The 14,943-nt window shown below is 37.2% G+C and overlaps 1 protein-coding gene across 1 annotated transcript in view; it reads left to right on the top strand.

Moving 5' to 3' along the window:
- LOC119787137 (contactin-associated protein-like 4) overlaps window positions 1-13,902 on the top strand; it is a 170,395-nt gene extending 156,493 nt beyond the window's left edge. The window contains exons 22-24 of the mRNA XM_038290781.1: window positions 2,935-3,153; window positions 7,484-7,555; window positions 12,753-13,902. Coding sequence (XP_038146709.1) covers window positions 2,935-3,153; window positions 7,484-7,555; window positions 12,753-12,949 — 488 coding nt within the window. The 3' untranslated portion in view covers window positions 12,950-13,902. The remainder of the gene's footprint in view (window positions 1-2,934; window positions 3,154-7,483; window positions 7,556-12,752) is intronic.
- Window positions 13,903-14,943: the final 1,041 nt, after the last annotated feature.

Consider the following 14,943-nt stretch of genomic DNA (forward strand, 5'->3'; position numbering starts at 1 on the left):
CCCATTCATCCATCCATCATACACCCATTCATCCATTCATCCATCCATCATCCACCCATCCATCTATCCATTCACCCATCCGTTCATCATCCATCCACCAATGCATTTATTTATCCATACATCAATCCATTCATCCATCCATTTAACCATTTGTTCATCCATCCATCCATCCATCCATCCATCACCCACCCATTTATGCATCCTTCCATCCATCCATCCATCCATCATCCACCCATTCATTCATCCATCCATTCACCCATCTGTTCATCATCCATTCATCCATCCACCCATCCATCCATCCATCTATCCATCCATCCATTTATCCATTTGTTCATCCAGCCATCCATTCATTAATTCATCCATCCATCCATCCATCCATCCATCCATCCATCCATCCATCCATCCATCCATCCATCCATCCATCCATCCATCCATCCATCCATCCAATCAGTAGCTCATCATGTCAGTCCTATTTTAACCACTATTCTTTGTTTAAATGAAGCAAACCAACAACATAAACTGAATAAAACACAAATAACCTTCTTTACATCATTCCAAATTTCAGACAGTAATAGGTTAAAATCAAAAAATCAACAGGATTAAATAGAATTTAAGTTTTAAGTAAATGGTTCCACGCTGAACTTCAAATGAATGTCAAAATTAGCTAAATTTCAGCAAATAATGTAGAAAACCTGAAAAACTTTTAATCTGCTTAGAGGATTGTTTTTCTGGTTGATTTGACAGAGCAACGATCTGTCATTGCTGATCGTAGCTGTTCTTAGCTGCTTTTTTATTGAATCAACCCTACTCAGTTAAACTCTGACATATGCTGTAGGTATGAATTGTACTAACAGAGCTTGGTTCTTCTCCGCAGATCAGCCAGGCATGAGATTAGACACTTTTATGGTTGATTTACTGAATAGGTTTAAAATAAACTTCACAAGGACATTTCGTGTTCCTATAGAAGAAAATTACTTATACTCAGAACTCATAAACTAATTTTCTCCCAACATAATTGTGGTATATTTGACCAAGTTATGCATGAGAAACAGCAGCTCAAGTCCAGATCTGACAAGATACCAAATTAGATTTGGAGTGAAACATATTCAGACTTCAAGGGAAGATGGAGCAGTAACCTGATTTCTTCTGCTTCAATATCAGTAAAAATACAGCTACTCTGTTAAGGCATCAGAGCTTTATAAGAGAAAATGTTGGAAAGAGAGCATAATGGAGAACAGAAAAACCTAACAGCCAGGTTTAAAGCCAGCAGCATCATGCTGTAGGCATGCATGTCTTTTATAGAATTTAATAATCTAATGAAACACAGTGGAGGGAGTCCTGATAGGCTGCAAAAATCCTGAAACTGGGATGGAGCTTCATCTTTTGCCCTAATGCCAGCCAGAGCTACAATGCAAGAGGATTTGTGTGTAATGCATGTGCCATTAATGGTCTAGTCAAAGTCCGGTATAAAATCTGATGATAAACTCAAACTAATTTGCATTAAACATTTGCAGCAAGTCTGGTATTTAGATATGCAAAACAAATGATCTGTGACTGAGATTTCAAGAGGTGCTTCTCCGCTTTATTGGCTCATGGGGTCTGAATTAGAGACTGACATTTTTTCGGGAATCCCACGGGTCACGGGATTCCCGTGGGATTCCTGTGGGATGGGAGTAAGTATTAGTAATGATCACGTGATTTGGACGGTACTGGATTAAACATTAACGGGAGCAGATGGGAGCAGGAGCAAACCAATAGTAACTAAAAAAAACTAGGATCGATGCCAAAAAATAAAATAGAAAGAAAAAAATCCAGTACTGGCGCCGCCATTTTGTAGTTTTTTTCCTAGAAGCCTACACTATAATACGAGTCTTCAAAACTACATGACCCAAAAACCAACAGTGCTTCCGTTCTGAGTTTTTCACCCGCGCTCAAAAACAACAAGAATGGGAGTGGCGCAGAAGTGGGAGTCATTCTGAATGGGTGCAGGATGGGAGTGGGAGTAATTTCACCAGGAGTGGGATGGGACAGGATTTAGATTTCTACTCTGGCCCGGGATCGGGACGGGACACAATTTTTTTCTGTGGGAGTGGGACGGGACAGGAGTGAAAATCCACTCCCGTGTCAGTCTCTAGTCTGAATCGATATGAGCCTTACAGCCTGATGGAGAAAAATGATGGAGCCTTACTCCATCATTTTTGTAAAAAAAAAACAAACACAACCCCTCATTCAGCAAAGCATATATCAGATTGATCTAACTCAAAACTTGGTGTTGTACAGTTTGGTTGAACCCTGTCATGTCCGAATGTGACCCACCATCTCAGCTCTTGAGCGAGAGCAAGCAGAGTCAAATCAGCATCAGAAAAAGCAGCAGTGAGCTGAATTTTCTGTCGTTTCCTTCTAAGCTCATCATCCATCAGGCTAACTAATGGAGCCGGAAAGAACACAGGGAGACCTGAAGAGATGGAGAGAGGTGATGTAGCGAGCAGAGTAGCAGCTAAAACACTGCTGAAATGTTTCCTGCTGCCCTCATCAACATGCAGATGTGTTCAGGTAGCAGTCAGCTCTCAGTCATCTGATCAGACACTGATGCAGCTGTTTATAGCCGCCATGTCGGCTCTAACAGCTGCTGTTTATGCTGCTGCGAGGGAGGGCAGATAAAAGATGGAGGGGGCCTGAGTCAGTAAAATCAACAGATAATGGCAGAGAGGGAAGATTTGTCTCATGGAATAATGGATGCAGAGTTCACGCTGGATGTTTGATAGCCTGTCAGCTGATTTGAATGTTTTTATGAACTAATGTGAGTAATAAAATGAATCGATGAGCTCTGGAAACAGCATGAAGTGAAACAGAGTCTGTTTACTTGTTTGTGCATTTTTTTATTATAGGCCAAAGGAGTTTCAAACATTGTGAAAATCTTTTTTGAATCCTCAGATTTGGATGACTTGGATCCGGATCTGGCCCGTCTGGGATCTCTTGGTTTCACAGGCTGCCTGTCAGTGGTTCAGTTTAAATCCATCACCCCTCTGAAAGCAGCTCTGCTGCACTCGGAAACAAGCCCTGTCCAAGTCCTCGGACCTCTCGTCCGGTCCAACTGCGGCTCATCAGTTTCAGCCAATCCCTACTCGGCTGAGAACACACGCCACCTATCAGGTAACAGGATGACTGTCACTTGGGTAACACAAGAGATGATTACAAGGATTCTCACTATTAGAAAGATAACTTTAAGGTCTGCAGGCCACATTCAACCCACCTTACATTTGCATCCTGTAATAATTCTCTTTTTTTTTTTTTTGGCACTCGTCGATGTTTTTTTTTCAACAGTAGACTGACAGGAGAAGGGGGTATGAGAGAGGGGAGAGACATGCGGCAAAGCACCACAGGTCGAATTAGAACCTTGGTTGGCCGCGAAGAGGAAAAGGCCTCCTTACATGGGGGGGATAAAAAGTGCCAAAATTAAATAAATAAATACAGCATTAAATAAATAATTAAATGTGTCAATAATTAATTAAATGAGGAATTAAATAAATAAATACAGCGATAAACAGTTAATTAAATGTGTAATTCATTAAATAAATAAGGAATTAAATATATAAATGTGTCATTAATTAAATAAAATACGTCTTCATTTTATAAAAAAAATATATATAATTATTTCAGTGTGCATTTAATTATTTCATGGTCCTGTGTCGCAGTGCATCGAAACCATTAAAAGAATCTGTCAAACTCACCCATCAAAGTTAGGGGGCGGTTATCTAACACCTGATTGGTCACCCTGCACATTAAGGCGAAGCAAATCGATTACAGAGACTCGATTCGCGTTAACCCCGCCCCCTAACTTTGATGGGTGAGTTTGACAGATTCTTTTAATGGATTCACTGTATTTATTTATTTAATTGTGGCACTTTATATTAGTGACGTGGTTTTAATTAATGAATGACACATTTATTTATTTAATTCCACATTTAATTAATTATTGACACATTTAATTATTTATTTAATGCTGAATTTATTTATTTAATTTTGGCACTTTTTATCCTCCATACATGCGTGCTCTCTCTTTATTTATTTAATCAAATGGAATAACACTTTTTATTTTTTTTGCTAATTAAACTACACATCCCATAATGCAACACAATTTGACTACTTGATTTAGATCCATCAATGAAACCTATGGGACTTCCTGTGTTGCAAAGACTTAATAGACCCAGGCACACCAACGGTGCACATGTTGCTCCTAAAATTGGCGCGCTGGGTGATGGACTTACAACTGTTTTGTTGTCCATTCGTTTTTTTTATGTGGAGAGAGCATGTGCAAACAACCAGATGGCCTTCATTGAACTGCGGTATAGCAGCACATTCAAGGTACAATATGACTCAGTGGGTCCCACATAGTTTTCCTTCCTCGTTTCTTAATGAATTTCCCAACCCAACCTCCAGGCTGCCTTCATGCTCTGCATGTTTGGTGTGCAGCAACAACCTGTTTGAGCCACTTTATATTTTTTCTCTCTGGTAAGGACAAACAAGAAGACACACTTAAGCTAAATCACTGATCTGCTGCTCCAAAATACTTACACCCTGAACATCAGATAAATACTTGCCAGAAAGAGAAGATAACATGTCTTTTAAACTGTTTGTGTCAGGATCTGCAGGTTAGTATTGGTTTTGAGTTGGTAAGTTATAGCTTGCCATATTCTGTTTTCTTACTTTTGCCAGTTTTTTTCTCGTTTTTTTTACATCTGTATTTAGTTGGTTTTGTGTTTTTGTTCTCTTATTTCTTTAAATAGGTTCTCTTAGCTTCTTCCTTGCAATTTTCCCTCTTTATAATAATTTCTTCATCAACCAAAGACTCTTTTATCCAGTAGATTCTGTTCACCTGTGCCTCATTGCTTTTGCCGTTGTCTGCACCTGTTTTCTCCATTTCTGAAGCCTTCATCATTGTGGGTCATACAGTAGTTGTCAGTATTGATTGGGTTTGTAGTTTTTGCTGCATCTCTCCCTGTCAGTTTCCCCGTTTACCAGCAACTATATTTGCATTGAATTTTAAAACTCACCATGCTTCCTCTGTCTGCGCTTAGGTCCAGAACACCAGAATTTTACCCTTTTTACAACTCCAGTAGTAGTTGAGATCAAAATCGCAATACTGTTAAAATCTGTTTCTCGTTCAGCTGAAACACTGAGGAAGAAAGTGTTGCTGTAAAAGCTGATAAACATGTAGGATGAACGATTGGACGGAGTTGTTAATATTTATTTTGATGACACAATTAGAGGGTTATAGTCGATAGTTTTCACTTACAGAGGAGTAAACACAATGCTAAAGAAAACTTTGTAGTTTCTGATCTGGATCCAGACATACATGATTGGAGGCAGATGGGCCTCAGTTGGAGCTTAATGTTGAATTTATATCCTCAGGCCACAGCTGTAAATATGTTTCATAAACAAGCACAGGCCCATTTCCTTGTTCTGAAAATAATTGCCCAGCCATATGCTCTTTTGATTCACAGATGGTGTTTAAGTTATCAGCAGAAGAGCAGAGCATTAATATTTACTGTGAAAACAACAAAAGAATATTTCTCAAAAAATATTTTAATGTTCTTGGAGATCTTTAAGCTCTGATCCCAGAAAAGCTTTTTCAGTGATCAACATAGCATAAGAATTTTAAGTTTGGAATTATGGTACAATTTACAAGATAAACGGGGTAAACAAGTAATTGAGGATAATATTTGAGCTGCACAGAATAAAAATTATACATTTAAGCCAAATATATATGCATTAATTCCCACAAGTGTTTGGTAAAATGTCTTCTTAAGAAACAAGCATTTATATACTCAATTATTTTTACTTACTAGACTTTAAGCATAATGCACAAGCTATTGATAGAATTATGAGTTTAAACCTTTACCAGTGTTGGTGTCTCTTTGGGATTATTGTCCAGATTCCAACCACCCAACTGTTGATTTATATGAAACTGATCAATTATGAATTTTTTCCTTAATCCGAATATTTTATGCAATATATTAGCCTGGGTGCCATTCCGAACTTAGTCCCGCCCACAAAGTTTGAGGTCGGGGAAGTTCGGTCTGGCTCTGCTCCATAGTAGCGCGAGTATTATCGCCCACTGTCAGGCGATCCAATCAAATTGTCAGGGCGGGCTTTATACGATGATGGACAGATGACCAACAGTAATGTAATCAACCACGTGACCAATGCGCGCTTGGGTGACAACAATAATGGCTGCCGCTGGAGAGTTTAGGTGAGTAGATTCTGCTATTAGGTCTGTTCTAGAAGATATCGACAGCAAATTCATTTAAAAAGAGGAACAGAGAAACGCGATCAAGTCTCATCTTCTTATTCTAGGCGTGCAACTGCACGCTTTGATTTTTGTGGACAACAACTATGCCTCGCTTAACATACGTCACGCACTCCGTTGCTCTTATTGGTTGTAGGTCTATCCAATTGAGTGCAGAGGCATTTTTTTTTTCCTGGTTCGTTCGAAACACAACCATAATCACAGCTCTATGGAGCAGTATCAGACTCATATTCTACCTAGAATTGAGTCGGACTACGTCAGGCTAGCAATATATGGCCTGACAGGCAGCAAACAGACCAGCAGGTTTACATTAGTAAAAGCAATGAAAGGACTTCCTTCAAATCCTCAAAGAAAGACTGTAAAGCACGTATACTTCATTTTGAACATGAAAGAAACTATTTAGAAGATAATTTATTCATGTTTTCTATTACTTTAAAAGCATTTTAAAATTGTCTAAATGCTGAGAGTGTTTAGTTTGAGGTATTTAATAAGAGTTTTCAAATGTATTCACTTGTACTAAATGTATTTTCAAACTTATTGTTATATTAGTATTACGTTACCTCTACTAATAAATGTTATAATACAATTTAGATTTTATTAGGCTTTCTTGATTTAAAGTAATATTTTCTGCATGATTTTAACATATGTTTGTAAATCTTTGATGAAATTATTAACGCGGATAAACTTTTTTCCAACTTCAATAGTTTGTGTTTCTATTTTTAAATATTGACAAATTCAATAACTTAATGAAATAGTTTTTGTGGTTTCTGTATTTAATAGGTATTCATTTTTTAAATTCAAAGGTTTTTTCATGTGATATAGGTCATTATTACATGAAGACCTAGACAAAAATGTTCTGATTTCTCCTTTATTGAGTCCTTGCTTGTCTATTGCTCTGTTTTCTAAGGCTGTGTTATGAGCTAATTATATAGCTGGTTTCTGTAAAAATTACCCTGAAGAGGATTTGGACCACTCCTATTTATTTCTGCTGGTATTTCTGCCTCCTTGTCTAATTCAATTTAATGACAAAACTCTGTTTCCTCGCTTTAAAAATCCTGTTATTTGCCTTCAATGCTTTTAAGTTTTATTTTGTGCATTATTAATCTTGTTTCTTCTCATTGTTCTTTCATGTCTCTCCTCCTTTCCTTTGTACCCATTTTCTCTCCGCTGCAGACCAGTCTGGTTCTGTGGGTTCTGGTCAACCTCTTGTTAATGCCATGAAGAGGGACTCAGCTTTGATTGGAGGTATGTTATGTGTAAAAAGGATGTTTCTTTTTCTCCCTATCATACCGTCTACTCCGTCCATCATCTGTGAGAAACAGTCCTGCATTAGTGATGAGATATTTTAAAAGGATAAAAATATATTCCTTTTCTTGAATCGAAACAAAATAAATATCGGAATTGTTAAAGTCAGTTAAAATGGTATAAATCTGTAACTGGCACTCAGAACACAATGACCGTAAAACTAATTAAAGCTGAACCCCCTACAGAAACTTTTTTCCTCTGTAATCTTTAAATGTGTTAAAGTTTTAAAACCATGACGATCCAGTAAGAAATGATTTCAGACATATTCTGAGAATCCAATTAGAGGAAAGTTGAAGAAATGAGTCAAAGTGAAGGACCTGACTGTGTAAAAGTCTTAACAGTTAGTCGAACAAACAGGCTGCAGGGCAAGAAGAAATGATTTAACCGAGACATGCTGAGACCACCCGGGTAGATTTACTAAAGGACTCAATACAGTTCATGAGTTGTTAAATATGATCTTTTTGTAGAATAATTTTCTGTTCACCCTGAAATCTCAGGTTTCATTTATTTCTTTCATAAAAGCCACTCTAGCTAATTTTATTTGAGTATTTACCAAAATGATCTTAAAACATTTACACTAATTATTCCCATGTTTTGTCATCCCAGTAGGATATAAAGGTAGACCGATACATTGGCCGGTCAATGTTTTAGGCTGATATTAGTGTTTTTTTTCTGCACCGCTGCATTGCTGCACTCTCCATTTGCATTCCATTGCTACTTGTGTAACTTGTGTAACATTTTTTAGCATTGTATCAGTTTTATCATATCCTTTTCAAAAAGCTTGGCCCCCAAAAAGCTGCCTGCAGATGATGATGAGCTAGACTGAAGTCAATAATCTGTGTCCATGTTAGCCTAAATGTAACCTACGTGGGTCCCTCTCCAGTAGAGTATGATGCCATATCTGGATTTGGTTCACAGTGATGTGAAAAGACCATAGAGATTTTTTCTGGTAGTGTTTTTAATCATAAGTATTTAAGATCATCAAAATATTGTTTCTTGCAGTCAAAGATAACCAGTGTAAATAGTTAAAAATAACTGCTTTATTGGGTAGTGATTATCTGTAATGGACTGGGGACCTGTTCAGGGTGTACCCCGCCTAACGTCCATAGACAGTTGGAGATAGGCCCCAGCTCCAGTGCCAACCTGAAGATGGATGGATGGATGCTTGTCATTCCTGGTCACAAAAAATTCCATTAAAAAAAAGATACTGTTCAACCACATGGGAGGATTTTAAGAAATGAAACCCTTTTTAGGACTATATATTACAGAATCTCACTTAGATTTAAGCGGTTGGAGAAACTGAACTTAACTTCTCACAAACCTCTGGTTGATGACTGATCACGATTCAACATGTAGGCGGTACGCATTTTACAGACAGACGTCATTCATTGCAATGCAGTTTTCCTTTATAGTATAACCTTTATACTAAAACTCCTTATTAACTCCTTATTTCTAACTCTGGTTATCTTTGTCTAATATTATTGATTGATTATCTTTACTAAGCAATAGCATGAATATGAAAAGGAGGGAAGTGCTTCCAAACAGCACTGTATTATCAAATGTTTGTTAGATAAAATTACCATGCTCCAATAAAATTAATTAAAATTTGATCTACTAATTTTATATATAATAATCTTTTTGACAAATTTTGCAACAAAAAGGTTCTGGAGACCCAACATTTAGCCTTGCACAACTGATGGTTTAATAAAATTCAAACAGGCACAGGAGCCATTATGGGCAGAGGGATCGGGTTAGCGGCGGTTCAGCAACTCAGGGAATTAGAGGAATTCAAACTGAAAGCTACTAACCTTTTCTGAATCCGAGGATTGATTAGGATCCTGAATTTGGTTCCTCAATGATGGAGGTTCACAGATGAGAACTGCTCCATAGAATAACCAGGAGTTTGTAAGGGAGAAATTCTTGCAGGCTTTAAAAACAGGTCTGACAGGGATCAGTGGTTCAGAGGCAGAACAGTATCACAACCAGGGGGGCAGAATTGGAACTTACTGTTGGAATATTCATTCGGTTTATTTTAATTCATCTCCTGCAAAATAGCAGCAACTTCGGGTGCCCAGTTTCAGTTTTTACTGAAGAAAAAAAAAAAAATAGGTCAGATTTTATTTCTAGAGTGAGAACATCATGCAGCTTAACCACTTGGAACTGAATTAAAATCTAACTTCCAGGGTAGAAAACACATAGTAGATCAATTTGTAGACCAAGATAAAATGGAAAATCTGCTGAACTAAATTCTTATATCCAGAGTTTCATAGAAGCATCTCTTGCAGCATTTGTTTTCTCTCATTTCATCCTTCACTGTTGAGTAACTTTGTCCATCTCTGCTTTTTACAACATCACCTCATTGCCTCCTTGTTCTAGCTTGGAAGAAGCCCCTCCATACATGACTCTAGACTATTTGGTACAAATATGGGTTTATTTTACTGAAAGGTGCTGAAAATGAGCTACAAAGCAAATCCTGCAGAAACCTGCTTTAACTCGCCCTAACATGAAAGGCTAGTTAGGGACTCTGAAAGTCAGTGTCACTTTAAAATCCTGTGTGGATCTTGATTGGTCCTTCTCTTCCTGTAAATTTCTGGAATAGAAGAAACACGTTAAGGTGATTTTACAGAATAAAATCCTCATGTTCTATAAAAATATAAATCATTCAGTTTAGCCAGCAGAAAAACAGTTATTGGCTCAAGTTCATTTTATGCCGTTCAGCATCTATGATGTTACATAAATTTTGTCATGGTTGGTTTGTGGTTTTATAAGCAACATGAGTGTGAAGGTTAAGCACTGTACAAAGCAGCGTGGAGAGTATGAGGCCCTCTGTACTCAGAAACACTTGATAAATGATGATATCTGCTCAGCAGCAGCCTTTTTAATTAAGAAAAGCAATTAACATTAAGATAGATTGTTGATGCAGTGCCGTTCTTTTCATTTCTTTTTTTTTTTTTCAGGGCTTTAATGGCCTTTATTTCTATATTAGAAGGGTTTCAAGTTTAAATTACCAAAAGATTCCTTAAGCATTTTTTTTATGCACATTTTAAACTGTCTGATGCTAACATTTACATTTAAATGAACTGACTGAATTTACAAACAAAAGTATTTATACAAACTTGAGCTGGTTATTGACTTGTTACCTTTGCATCCTGTTTATAATAGCCAAGCGTAACCTAAACGTATAACATTAAACTTTGTATCATCTCGGTAATTTGCATAACATTGAATAGAATGTCTTCTTTTCTGACAAGTTTGCTTGAAATTCACATTAAATTCTATGGAAACAGAACTATAGTAAAATATCCAGGTAAAATGTGAACCAGCAAACCTGACGTTTCTATAGCTGTACAACAAGCTTATATTTAACCCTTTAAAGCCCGATCCAAGAATAAAACAAAACTGACAATAGGATTTTGAGCAAAGTTTTTACCATTAAATTATGCAAAAGGTGTCAGAAGCAAAACATTTCAGAAACCGTATGTATCAAATATGATACATTTGGCATTATAGGGCTAGATCATGTCCACCTAAAGGTAAAAATATCTACTCGCTCTCATTTATCCAAATAACTTTGTTCTATAAGTCAGACTTTTTTCAAAATGTTCTATACTGAACCTTAAAGAACATGTGAACTGATGCCTCTAGGAGAGAGCCTTTGGGATTCTGCAGATCTGATCCTGACATCAATTGCCTTGGATGTACACTCCTGTAAAGATTGGAAACTTTTTTGATTGAATGTTTATTCTTTGTAGACTTAGACTCCTTTTTTTTAATATATATATATATCCAATACAAAATTTAAATTTAAGGCCCCGTCCACACGAAGCCGAACCCTGGCCTAAACGCACAGATTTTTCACCAAACCAGCCTCTCATCCACACGAAGCCGGCGTTTCGGGGGTCTGTAAACGATCTTTTTTTTATTCAGCCTTCAGAGTGGGAAGATTTCGAAACGCCGTTTTTGCGTTTCCATCTTTACGCTCTAACCGCATATTTTTTTTTACACGCATGCGTCATAGCGTCGCCTCTAAACACGCATGCGCGACCAGTATCACAACAACAATGGCGCCGTTGCTGCTAATGCTACTCACCCTGCTGTCGGGCTTACAACAGAATCTTCTTCTTCTGGAATATCTCCAGGAAGAACAGAGCAATATCGACGACATAGTTCAGCACCTGAATTTGACTTAACCACGAAAATAGACCCGCAGGGCAACCATGTATAAATATTAGTGCGCATGCCCAACATTTCGTCGCTTATTTTTGCTTTGGCACCACAGCGCCACTTACAGGCCTGGCATACATTTTGCAGCGTTTTCATGCATTCGTGTGGACGCTCACATTTATTTTACGTCTCCGTCTTTACGGCAAACGTTTTGGAAAATATCAGCGTTTCGTGTTCGTTTTGACTTCGTGTGGACGGGGCCTAAATAACATTTTTTAAAGTGCAGCAGTGATTAAATATAAGCATTGTACATTTGTAGCGTTCTGAATGGCATAGTTTGTATTCTGTTGCCATAACTGGTCGCTGCCACCAGGCGCTGCCATGACTATGATGTCATTAAATCTTTCTCTTTACAGATAGATTGTCTCCTTAGGAGCATAAAAATTCATAATAGTTTTTCTTTTTTTAAACTTTGCTCTTATCCCTAAGTACATAAAAATGACTGGCCTGCTGAAATGAAAACAACGATATGTCAGCAGATGCAAAGTTTTTATATGCAACACCAATGTGGCCTGGAACTGCTTGCCTAGCTTGCTTCAGACATTTAATGATGTCATTTTATATGCTAGTTATCAAAGCTACTATATTACCATTGTGCATAAATAAAGTAGAGTTAATTTTTTTCCATAAAAACAAACAATTCAGGATGAAAAACCTTGCTGTCATCTTATCCCCGTACTTAGATTTTTCAGCTTGATGTCTAAACCATGAAGGAACGTTCTTATCTTCAGCTTTTAACAAGTTAGAGAGAACTTTACCGAAATAGCATTATAGTCACAAAGCACAAAGTTTGTTTAAAGAATCCCAAGAAATAGATTATATTATTATGACAACTGTAGGTATGCTTCAGATATTTGTATGTCAGTATAATCTGTGCTGGATGCACATACCAACAATGCTCTCTGTTCTGCAGGTGTCATTGCAGTTGTGATCTTTGTGATTGTGAGCGTCTTCGCCATAACTGCCAGAATCCTCTACAGGAGAAAAGAGACGTATAGAAGTCGTGAAGTCAAGGGAGCCAAACAGGAAGACAGCCAAGATTTCCATTACAACAACCAGACTGATGCCCAAAACGTCTCTGGAGAAAACTCTAAAGACTTTTTCATGTAACTGGAGGCCTGTTGGGATGATCTGCTGCTGTTTATCTAAGAAGAGGCTGCAGACAGTTGTCTGACCATGCCTCAGGACTTCACACTGCACTAGCAGCCAGTTACACACTTTAATGGATGCAAAATGGTCTCGGGAGGGGGGGTAAAAAAGAACAAAGCACACAGTTTTGTCTTCTGCTGTATATTGTTTATATGCTGACTTAAACAGACAGCAATACTGGAACTGAGAGGTGTTCACATACTTGTTTAAAAACTGTAAATATCTAAAATGTAAATGTGGAAGTAATGCGTGGTCGGTGAAAGAACTTTGAACTTTGTGTTTGTAATGTTTCTGATGGCACTTTTTCTGCAAGAATGAATGTTTGCACAGTGTAAGCAGGTTTTTTTTTTAATCTTTTCTCAGTTCCTTGAAACATGTTCTGTAAGAGCTGTTGTTTGCTCAAGGGCAACCCTTTTTATCGTGTGTGCTGCTTTGTGGAATAAGAATATCAACCCTTCAAATGTTTTGGACTGTTGTTGAAAACTTATAGGATCCTTTATTAATTCTGACATGTTATTGTCAGTAGCAGTAGTCACTAACAGGCGGTCAGCATAATTAGATTTGGAGAAACAAGGAAGAACCATTTGGAGGAGCCATCTTTACAGCCAATGAAATCTCCCACCATTTAAGGGCAAGAACCAAAAATAACCTAGCCGTTTGATCTAAAGCCAGGCTTATCCTGTTTTTTGCTGTTTCTATGCCTGTACATATTTGGTGCAAGTTAATTAATAAGTTTATTAACATTTTACTTTTGTGAGTGGTTTAATTCCTTTTCAGACCGAAAACTCAGAGCAAACCAACATCTGCCACTAAAACCAGGCAAAGTTATTCAGTCTATGTATTGCTAAGAGTTTTCTTAGTGGGTTAAAAATGTATAGAATGTAATTAAATTATTATTTTGTTTCATGCTGCTATTTCTGGTAATGTTATTTAAGAGGAGTACCAATTAATTTCAGCAGAGTTCTTGAAGGTTGCATGGATGTTAATGCTTTACAAAAGAGATGAGCAGCCACTGTTTATCACTTAATCCACTCTAACAATGGCAGAAAAACCTGGCTGCAGAAGGGCTTTTGGCTCAAGCTTGCAGAATTCACACGGTTACAGATTTGGATCACATTCCCGACATAAAAACGACTCAACTGCTCGGTTTTCAGTCCACACACTCATCAGAATGCTGTGTTCACTTCTACTCAAACAAAACTGGAGTGGGTAAACAAGTGAGTTTGTTTCAAACAGACTAAACACATCAGATTTGAAAGCACATTTTATACTGCTTTGTTTTTTTTTTTAATTTTACATAAGAATAGTGTTTTGGTTCTCCATGTTTTTTCTAAACTAAACAACATTCAGTTTGTTCCAGTTAATTGAATACAAAATAATAGCTTAAGATAATCTTTCACCAATAAACGATTACTGTTTTCAGTAATTCTGATTTATGAGATATTAAAAAAAAAGGCTCAGCAAGCATTTGAGTCTACTGAAGTCAATCCCTGTGCATCCTGTTTATGCCTCACTAAGGCCCACTGTGTAAATGACCATTTTTAGCCAAACCAAGGGGTAAAAATTCTATGTAAGGATAGAAGTATGAGGAGCACACATGGGACAATGACTGCCTTTGCAAAGTACAACTTAGATATTAGTCAGAGAATAATATTGTGTCATTTTGTTTAAGTGTTGGATGGTGTGCATTATTTAAATGTGAAAGCTTCAAAGATAATTCTAATTGTACCTGTAAGAATTTTTTTTTTTAAGGATTGCTGTTATTTAGAACCAAACAAAGCAAATATACATAAACTTTTTTCCTGGAGTGCTGAAAACTGACTCTTAGAGGTTAGCTTTTCCCTCAACTGGCTTTTCTTTAATTTCCTTCCAATATAACATTCAGAAGAAGTTAGTTTGCTCTGAAGTAGAAACTAACCTAACTCCTTAGTTAACCTATTAGGAAACTTAAACCT

This window comes from Cyprinodon tularosa, unplaced genomic scaffold (assembly GCF_016077235.1).
Source record: "Cyprinodon tularosa strain WSP-4 unplaced genomic scaffold, ASM1607723v1 ctg289, whole genome shotgun sequence".
Classification (NCBI taxonomy): Eukaryota; Metazoa; Chordata; class Actinopteri; order Cyprinodontiformes; family Cyprinodontidae; genus Cyprinodon; species Cyprinodon tularosa.